At 35.1% G+C, this 10,726-nt stretch overlaps 1 protein-coding gene across 2 annotated transcripts; it reads right to left on the bottom strand.

The window, feature by feature from the left end:
- Positions 1 to 943: 943 nt before the first annotated feature.
- LOC139851843 (chaperone protein dnaJ GFA2, mitochondrial-like) lies at positions 944 to 6,807 on the bottom strand. Of its 2 annotated transcripts, none has more exons than XM_071841021.1 (18): positions 6,557 to 6,807; positions 6,355 to 6,442; positions 6,167 to 6,241; positions 5,485 to 5,570; positions 5,299 to 5,382; positions 4,973 to 5,011; positions 4,790 to 4,873; positions 4,597 to 4,647; positions 4,416 to 4,503; positions 4,256 to 4,320; positions 4,097 to 4,171; positions 3,283 to 3,355; positions 3,075 to 3,166; positions 2,875 to 2,946; positions 2,685 to 2,741; positions 2,520 to 2,568; positions 2,353 to 2,419; positions 944 to 1,282 (listed from the first exon to the last, which is right to left on the bottom strand). In XM_071841021.1, the coding sequence occupies exons 1-18, from the start codon at positions 6,617 to 6,619 to the stop codon at positions 1,177 to 1,179; spliced, it is 1,314 nt and encodes a 437-aa protein (XP_071697122.1). In that variant the 5' UTR covers positions 6,620 to 6,807; the 3' UTR covers positions 944 to 1,176. The 2 variants fall into 2 exon arrangements, with proteins under 2 accessions (XP_071697122.1, XP_071697121.1); XM_071841020.1 differs by having other exon boundaries at positions 945 to 1,282; positions 6,167 to 6,244.
- Positions 6,808 to 10,726: the final 3,919 nt, after the last annotated feature.

Raw genomic sequence — 10,726 nt, 5'->3', positions numbered from 1 at the left:
TTACATGAAGCTACTCGGGAATGATTTTACTTAAGATCAATGATACAAATCATTATTGATTCTTGTGGACTAGAACGCTATAAAAGCGTAACAACTATCTATGAAGATAATACAGCTTACATAATACAAATGAAAGAAGAGTATCAAAAATGACAGAACAAAACATAAATGCTGACGAGGCGCTAAAGCTATAAACGGTCTTAACGGTCATAAGTTTGATGGAAAAGAATGGTATATTGGTAAGGCTCAGAAAAAGACTGAAAGGGAATAGGAACTGAAACAACGGTTTGAACAAACCATGAAGGAGACTGTAGACAAATCACGAGGGCCAAACTTGTACATAAAAGATTTAGATGATACAGTTTCAGATGAAAACCTCAGATTTTTCTCATATACTCAAGATATCGTAAAAGACAACCAGATTAAAATGAGATACGTTCAATCAACAACTCTGCTGATCTTTATACCAAAGCACTGCTAACTGCTATTTTCAGAACACACGTTCATAATATTGGCATGAGGCATGTTCAGAAGATGTAACAACTCAGGCGTTGCCTACTTGAGGGGGAGTCAACTTTATGCTGCACTCTTTTTCCCTTAGCTAAAGTTTTATTCCAATGAGTTTTCTTTAGCAAGGTTTTTAACGAGGCAGTACTAGTTATTCTCTAATAAAATTGTCATCCAAGGGGGAGTGTTATAAAATATCTAGATTGTGTTATAAAATATCTAGATTGGATATTAATTTTATTATTATTATATTTCTTGCATAGTAATATTTTATACTATAAATAGACATGTATGGTAACCATTTAAGGTGCACCATTTTCTCTTGAAATATCAATATCAATATTTCTTCTCTCCTTCTTCTCTCTTTTTCTCTCTTTGTTCTTATAAACATTAAAGGTAGTTATAAGCCTACTGAATTATAACAGTTGGTATTTTATTTCAAATATGACAAAAAAAAAATAAACTAACTTATCGTTTACAAAAAGTACTCCGTATATAATATATATGGTGTGTTATTTGTAACATCCAACTAAGATGGTTCCAAAACTAGTCTTGACCATAATCGTTATACAATGAATAATCTTATCTGTATTAATTTAAAACCAAAAGGCCAAACGCTAATTGGAGAGAATTTTCTCATAAATCGATAACCATGAAATAACGGAATAACTAGACCGACCCTCCGGCAGCGGCAGCAGCAACTGGCTTCTCGTCTTCATCCCTCTCAACTTTACTAAACTCTTCAATCAACTCGCGTTGTCTCTGTGTTAAGTTCCTGAATAACATTTTGTCAATTAAATTAACCAACTTAATCAATCACGCCAAGATTAGATGCATCAAATTCGGCCCGTTTACTTACAAATGGGTCAACTATCAATTACATTATAGTTTTGGTCTTCGGCTCGAATTGCTTAACACCACATGTATAGTCTAAACATGATTTTATTTATAACATAACCAGCCAATGAAAAAGGTTTAGTTATACAACTACTTTTGATGTAATTTAGGAAGTGATTAAAAACCTTATATATAAACAACACATTACACATTTAGCTCAAGATGCATTCATTAAGTGGCAGTATGTGGTGCTTAAATATATGCATTCGTTGCACTTCATTCCTGACCTAACAAGCAAACTGATACCTAGTGCTGCAAATGAGTCGAGAACTTGAGCTTGGCTCGAATTAAGTACGAATTACTCGCCCTCCGTGTAACCCGAAAAGGGAAAAACCTTATAACTTTATATGTACGTTCAGATCTACAAATTAATTCTTATTTTCTAATATTGTTAGACAATTCATATTTGTTTAAACTATTTTTCACGCTTTACCCGTTATATTATATCATATTATGTATGGTTGAAATGATTATTTAAAGGTAATAGTATAAAATAAGGATTATCACCACAAAAGCAGGATCGTGCATTCTACTAGTTGTGGTATAATATGACTATTATTATTATTATCCTTATATACTAATTGCCACCAGCTTTTTGTTCGTTTTCTTCATAAAAAAAAAACTCACACAACAACCTGCACTCCCCTATATAAAAAAAAAACCCCTTCCTCCCACACTCTCTCTCTCTTCTCCTCTATCCTCTTTTATGTTATTATTATTATTAAAAAACAGAGTTTTCAACCTAAGCTTAAGCTATCTTGAAACTTTTTTCGAATCGAGCTCGGACATGCGTTGTATAAGCTCGTCAAGCAATCGAGCCAAGCTCAAGCCTATTCTAAATGAGTCGAGCCGAGTAAAGCCAGGCTCGAGCTCAAGTATGGATCGATTACAGCCCTGCTGATATGTATTGCGGGAAAAGTCAAGCCATATGAAGAAAAAAAAACTTACGTCGGGATGCTGACATTGAAGTGTACATATTGATTCCCATACGAATAAGAGGTCCTAGTTTTAATTCCTGGAATAGAAATAACAAAGGTTTGTTTAAAAAATTAACAAAAGAAAAATAAATACAATTGATTATTTATTGCCACAAAAAGCTCAACGTATAATCTCACCTTTTCCCTTTAGCGTTACTGCTTGACCTGGTTGGGTTCCAGCACGAACCTGAATACAAGATATAATAACAAAGTTAAATACAGAACACATAAAAAAAATGAAATATTTATATTTATAAATGTTAAGAATAAAATAATTAATTAAGAGAAATTGAGAAAATGAACCTTAAGAGTTACTTCTCCTGTTAATGTTGGGACTTTAAAGGTTCCTCCCAAAATTGCCTGTATGAGAATAGAACTCGAGCAAAATAAGATAACAAAAAATACTCTTTCATTGCAAGGCACTAATATATATATACTGTAAAACATTATAACTTATAATAGAAAGTGCTGTTTTTCTATGCATGTAGATTACCTGAGTAAAATTAATGGTGGCATTAACATGAATGTTGGCTCCAACTCTTCGGAAGATGGGGTCTTCTCGCACCTGCAATCATAGTCATTAAAAACACAAATCACATAAGAAATAATTCTATAAATAAATAAATTTGACCTACGATGCACACAATTAACAACGGTCTTTATAACCGTAGTCTTATTACTTTAACTTATTACCTTGATAAGAACATAAAGATCGCCCGGCTGATTGCCATCGGGATCAGCTCCACCACTTCTAGATATCCTCATTTCTTCATTTGTGTCCACTCCTACACGTTATTTCAAATCCTAAATGCATCAGGCCGCATCTTACCAACAAATAACAAAACGGCCCCATTGCAATTACCGAGCATCTAATATAGTCAAAAACTTGATTTAACGATACCTGGCATAAAGTTTACTTTGACCGATTTTGTTCCTTTTACAACCCGCTGACCATTACATGACTTGCAAAAATCCTGAAAGTCAAGCAGCCTCAAAAGTAAAACGTCCATCATCAATAAATAGAGAACTTTACAAAAAAAAAAAGGTGATCGGTACAACACAAAAAAAAAAAAAAAAAAAAAAAGAAAACTTGCGTACATGTACACCACTAAAAATATGCATTACAATGTTGTACTGTACAACCTTCTAAAGCAGTTTTACTGTCAGTTGGATAAAATATGGTGGTGTACGGATCACTACTCTACAAAAAAGGTTTACTTATTTATGTCTGTTTCTATGTTGTAATTGTTCTTACTTGATCATATAACACGCTGAATTGTTTTGTCAATAATTAACGTTTTGAATTACTAAAAATGTAATTTTCCGAGGATCAACCATGCAAATTACACAAGAACACAAATGCTCTACCAACTTTTAATAAACCAAAATTGAGGCAATAACCCGACCACAGATGGGGCGGGTGCAAAAAATTATTAAATTTTTCATTACAGCTGGGCCAAACACTAAAAAAAACCTTATTTTTTAGTTAAAAAAAATAATTTTTACTGTAATTTTTTTTTTTTAAATCCAGCTGGGGCGGATGCCCCGCCCTGTCTACACAAAGCTCCGCCCCTGAAAATATATAATCAACACTCTGAACAAAACCAAATCCATATATTTGGTTAGTGCCAAAGAAAGAATATTTATTTTTTATGATTTCTTATACTTGGTACTAATTAAATTTAAATTTTCACAAAAAAGGAAGGACAACATACCTTGACAAACTTTCCACTTCCGCCACACTGAGAGCAAGTAATTTGCATTCTCATCATACCATTTTGAGTGACAATCTGTAAATGGGTCGAACTAAAATTAAGCTGTAAACATTTATGTCCGACTAAAATAAGTAGAATTTAAGTTGCAAGAATACGAACCACACCAGCTCCTTTACAACGCTTACATGTCTCGGGCCTTGTTCCTGGTGGAACACCGGACCCACCTGCAACCAACCGCATTAAAAACTAAGGTTCATAAAAAGATATAGAGAGTTAAAAGCTTTTTTGCAACTAAACGCGGTCTAAAGATTTTTCATACCGCAAGCATCACAAAGCAACTCGGTAATGTATGACAAAGTTTTCGAACATCCTTGCACAGCTTCCATAAAAGAAAGATCGGCAAGAACCTACGCAAAAAAAAAAAGTGTGTAGATCTTAAATAGCGAATCAAAAGTAGAAACAGCACCAAAAAAACTAGTATTAAATAGAAAGAAAAAAACCTTAACATCCTCGCCTCTGAATTGCCTCTGAAATCCGCCAAAACCAAATATCTGATCCACCAAAACGAGTCAAAATGTTGACCACGAAAAAAGTTGATTTGTAAATAATAAATAAATTGACTTTAAGAGAAATAACAGATTATACAGTGAGAAGATGATGAATGTAAATTAGTTTTAAGTATCGAAAACTTACATCATCGAAAGGATTACTCCATGGACCACCTGCACCTGGGCCAGCTCCACCACTAACACTGGCTTCATAATTTTCATGACCAAGCTATAAAATCATAATGAAAAAAAAAATAATAAAATAATATACAAATTAAAGGAAGCAAAACATAGCAAGATTATGATAGAACAAAGTGCAAACACAAACCTGGTCATAATTTGCTCGTTTATCCTCATCTTTCAGAACCTGCAACAATAAAGGTTGAAAAATTATAACTTTTCAAAACGATGCATTGTACATTTAAATATTATCATCAAAAGAGTCACATAATCGTTACTATATATCTCAGGTTTCGTAAGTGCACAACCAATATTTACAGTGCCAAAATACAAATGATTACAGCAACAAAAAAACTAAAACTTGCAGCCTACATATTATAATAAGTAATACAACAAACAACAATTTCATTATAGAGAGATAATAATAATACTCCGCAATAAATAATAAAGCCTTAATAAAGGAAAGTTAAAAACCTCATATGCCTTTGATACTTCTTGAAATCTCTTTTCTGCTTCTGGATCATCTTTATTAGCATCTGGATGCCATTTTTTTGCAAGCTAGATATCCCAATATCAAAGAAAGTAATAATTATAAATACAAAATAATTTAAGAAAACATAAATCTGTATCCACATGAACTGTTTTAGGAAAGCAACGAACCCCGTAATATGCTTTCTTAATTTCTGAAGAAGACGCACTCCTGTTCACTCCAAGAGTATCGTAATAATCACTTGAAGACATAAAGGCTGAAAAAAAACGGTGCTAAGTAATCTACTAATAAGAAATCATTCAGAGATACGTATACATAAAGATATACAATAAAATATTCTGACTAAATTATCTATAGAATTTCCCATAAAGAACTGCGAAATTGACTATCGTAAGCTCTTACGTATGTTTGGCAAAACTAGCTAATAACTGTTAGCTTTTTATATGTATTTAGGTGTTTGACAAATAAAAAGTAAAATGACAAAAAGCTAAGAGCTTTTTCTCAAATGCTAGTTCTATTAGCTTTTAGATTTAACTTTTTCCCTACGTCTAAAAGCTTCAAGCTCTTTTAACCGAACGAAACTTTTCATTAGATATGAGCTTTTTCATAAAAGCTAAAAGCTATAAGCTCCAAAAAGCTTTCAGCCAAACATGCCCGTACTCTCAAAATGATATTTTGAGTTCGTTAGCTGATCAATTCTCAATTACAATATAAAGCCACAATATACACAACAATTAATACATAAAATAATACGGGTATAATAACTTGTAATGTGCCATTAGGCATAATAGAACTACAAAAGCTAGAAACTTTCGTCATAAATTTCACAAATTAAAGACAATAACAAACTACCAGTGCCATGAATTGATCTTGAAGAGCCACAATTCGCCAAAATCGTACCAAGAATCCCCCTATATCTTGAATTAACTACTGTTTCACATCCAAAACAAAAATAAAAAACCCTTCACTGTCATATAACAAGAACACATAATGAACATTAAAATAGAACAAAATTATTTTACATTTTTTTCAAGAATTACCGTTTCTATAACTGGGAGCGTTCAAAACCCTATTCTGGCTCAAAGATCCAAACTTTCTATACCCACCTTTAACCGGCAATTCATATAACTGTAAATAAATAATAACAACCCATCATTATATACATACACAGATAGCTATAACTACAATAATAATAATAATTATTTATTTTATATTATAAAACAATAAATGAAAAAGGTATACTGGGTGAGAAAGTGAGCGGCGAGCAATCAAGGAGATGAATTTAGTAACGTGAGATCGAGCCATTTAGATGAATAGTTCGTGTGTCTAATTGGTTGGATTTTAATTTAATTAGTAAAATGTTAGTAGGCGGGTGAAAAAGGGATTGAGATTCAAAGAACTGTTAAACCCTAGAGAAACCCTGCAAGAATTTTGGAAAATTCTAGACAAGGACTCCAACAAGGTTTAGACTTGATTGTGTTTCCATCAATACACAGGGGTCTGACTGTATGCGCCCTTACTACAATTTAGACTTCTTTTTTTTTTCCCTTCAAATTGTAATTCTAGTCCCTCAAGTTTTTTTTTTAAAATTTTTGAGTCCTTAAAATTGCAAAATTTGGCAATCCGCGTCCCTCGATCTAACTTCCGTCTAAATTGACCGTTAACCCTTGACATGTGCTTGCATGTGAGGGTAAAATTATCTTTTTACTCTTTTATTCATTAAAAATCAGGGACCAACGGCGCAAATAAATCTTTTAATTAATTTATTTTTAACTAGTCCGGATCGGCCCCGCGCGTTGCGGCGGGGGCTTTCGGCCTGCGTATTCATATTTAATGTAGCGTTGTGTATTTACAGAGAGAAAAACGGACCGTGTGTTAAGCGCCATTGTATGTGTCGTCGTCTTCAGTTTTTTTTTTAAAAGTATCCGTTTCGAACGTAGTTAGTTTCGTTTTGTTGATAAAATTATTTCGAGTCTAACGGTGCTGTCGGAAAAATTTAACTCGCGTCGAGGAGGAAGATACATGCTGTCGTTGTGTTTAGCGTTTTTTAAAAAGTGCCCGTTTCGAACGTGGTTAGTTTCGTTTTGTTCATAATATTATTTCGAGTCTGACGCTGACGTCGAAAAAATTTAACACATGCCGAGCGGGAAGATACGGGTTGTCGTTGTGTTTAGCGTTTTTTTGAGAACTGTCCGTTTCGCGTATAGTTAGTCCCGTTGTGTTCGGAAGATTTTTCCGAGTTGAACGGTGGTCTCTGAAAATTTTAACTCGCACCCAGCGAAAAGATAGGGCCCGTTATAAATTCAGTTGGAATTAGTTTCTTATGTTTTAATTAAATTATATATTTACACTGTTTACCCCTAAAAAGTGTAAAGTTGAAGGGCTGTTGTTGGAACTGGGACGAAGTTGAGGAGCCGGTTGTAATGTGAACGCAAAATGGAAACTACAGTCAAATATAATTAAAACTACAACATTTCTACTCACTTTTAGTATATAAGGTTAGTTAATAATTAATAATTAATTAATAATAATTAATATATAAGGTTAATTAATTTATAAATTTATAATTTTATAATATATATTAAAGTTAAATTAAATTATTATATTACATTTACTTTAAAATTTCTTATTATTTCTTTTATTGTTATTGTTATCTTCTTTACATTCAATTCAATATCCCAATACCGAATATTTCAAAAAATTCAAAACACAAAAACATTTACAATCAGCAAATCATCTGAGATCATTATCATCATCGACGGAGGTGAAAGTGTATTACCAAAACTTTGGTCACCATGGATTTCTGAACCATCGCTATCATGCTGTCACTATCTGTGTGGCGACCACCGGCGGATCCGACACCACCATCACTCCAGATCTGTTGCATCAACGATGGTTTCACCACTATCACTCGAGATCTGGAATCGATTTAATTTTTTGGGTGTATTGGTTGAATCGATTTCAGAACCGTCGCCATTGGTGAGTTTGGAATCGATTGAAAGACGAGGCATTGTTTTTGTAGAAGGTTAGTGAAGAAGAAAGGCATTCTTTGAATTGTTTGAAGTAGAAGCAAGACATGGAAATTACAAGTTGTGATATCTTCTTCATAGTGGTATTTTTAGAGATTGATTTACTCCATTATTCTCCATTCATCCATATTTTGCAACAATAATGTTTTCTGTGATGTTATGTACCTGCGATATAATACATGAATAAAGAAACTTACATTTATTTCATTATTTATTCAACTTGAAAACACTAAAATAAAGTTTATGGGATTATGGGAAAAGAGGAACAATTGGGTGGCAGCAAGGTAACATGAATTTTAATTTTGTTACACCCGATCGTAGGAACATTGCAAAACAGAGATGAAAGTTGGATTTGGGCTTTAAATTTGAGGAAGAGAGAGTTTGTATTAAATTTGGTTGAGAGATGATATAAGAGATGAAGATGATTGAATTGGTATTGGGTTTGATTTTGAAGGTTTTTTTATGGCATAGTGTCACGGACTTATCTCGATAAGCTCACCGTGCGTCACTTAGTCTCTACTAAGTCAGCCTAGCTCGGACCTTCCAATGATTCAAGTGACTAAAAGAGAACAAAATAGAGAACAAGTGGGAACTTAAAGAAAATGCTTATATTGATTATGAAAGCTTTACAAGAGATAATACTTGAGTTTTTGAGGTGTGGTGTGCCAAATGAGGCCACCCCTATTTATACTACTCTTACATCAAAATGGATGGCTATGATTAAACTAAATCAATGGTTATGATCTAAGTACTAGAAACTTCATGACCTAGAAATATCTATGGAGTTTCCATACCATTCCATGGAAGAATCAAGGAGAGAATTCTAGATATCTTCCACATGCTTCTTGGGCCTTCCATGATTTGGGTTATAATCTTAGTGGGTTGGGCCACAAAGTTGTTGGGTTGTGACATTCTCCCCCACCTAAGCTCGCGACGTCCTCGTCGGTGTGATCCTCGTGATACTTCTTGATTTTGTCTGTGAACTGCCATGATAAGTCTTCGGCTTCCCAGCTTGCTTCACTACGGGCAAGTTACGCCACTTAACTAGGTATTCTCTATAGCTCGGCACACCTCGTCTCCGTACAGTTCGATGCAACAAGATATCTTCCACCTCACGATCAAACGAAGTCGCAACTGCCATTGGTGCACGTTTGGAAACTCCTCGTTCTGGGTTTTCCTCGTCTCCATGATAAGGTTTTAGAAAACTTACGTGGAAGACTGGATGAATCTTTAATTTGGGCGGTAGTTGAACTCGATAAGATACATTCCCAACACGTCCAATTATCGGGAATGGGCCTTCATATCTCCGGATCAATCCTTTGTGCACCTTCCTAAATGTTTTGAATTGTTGAGGTAGAAGCTTCACCATCACTTGGTCCCCAACTTTGAACTCAACATGTCGTCTTTTCTCATCCGCCCATTTCTTCATTTTCTTGGCCGCCTTATTTAGTGATGCTCTCGCCAAGTCGGCTTGTTCGTGCCACTCCTTCATCGTTCTATAAGCGGCTGGGCTGCTTCCATCAAATGAAGCGGCCAAAGCATTCGGGGTCAAAGGTTGGCGTCCTGTCACCAACTCAAAAGGACCCTTCCCCGTGGACTCGCTCCTTTGCATGTTATAAGAGAACTGAGCAATATCAAGAAGCTTAGCCCAATCATGTTGATTTGCACTTACATAGTGGCGAAGATAGAGCTCCAATAGTGCATTCACCCTTTCCGTCTGTCCATCCGTTTGGGGATGAAAACTCGTGGAGAAATTCAAGTATGTCCCCATGATCTTGAACAACTCCGTCCAAAAACGCCTAGTGAACCTCGGATCTCGATCACTTACTATCACATGCGGTATCCCCCAATACTTCACCACATTCTTGAAAAATAGTTTTGCGGTTTCATCCGCGGTGACTTCGGATGATGCGGCTATGAAGGTACCATACTTAGAAAACCGGTCTACTACGACTATAATACTCCCACACCCTTCTGACTTGGGGAAGCAAATAATGAAGTCCATGGAAACACTCTCACATGGTCCTTTCGGTGTAGGTAGCGGCTGTAATAGTCCTCCTGGTTGGCGTTGCTCTATCTTGTCTTGTTGGCATATTAGGCATGTCCGCACGTACGTCTCTACGTCGTCTTCCATCCTTGGCCAATAATAAGTGCCTTCTACTAATGCCAGCGTCCTCTTGATACCTGAATGACCAGCCCACTTTGAATCATGACACTCCTTCAAGATTGTCCGTCTAAGATCACCCCACTTAAGCACATATAACCGGTCTCCTTTGGTGAATAATAGATCACCCTTGAGCCAAAACCTTCGCGTTTTCCCATCTCGAGCCAATCCAGCAAGGTTTTTTGCTATAGGATCATGCTCTAATCCTTCCTTTATACG

This window comes from Rutidosis leptorrhynchoides, chromosome 6 (assembly GCF_046630445.1).
Source record: "Rutidosis leptorrhynchoides isolate AG116_Rl617_1_P2 chromosome 6, CSIRO_AGI_Rlap_v1, whole genome shotgun sequence".
Taxonomy (NCBI): domain Eukaryota; kingdom Viridiplantae; phylum Streptophyta; class Magnoliopsida; order Asterales; family Asteraceae; genus Rutidosis; species Rutidosis leptorrhynchoides.
The sequence above is the reverse complement of the archived record's forward strand: the minus strand, read 5'-3'. Positions and strand labels throughout refer to the sequence as shown.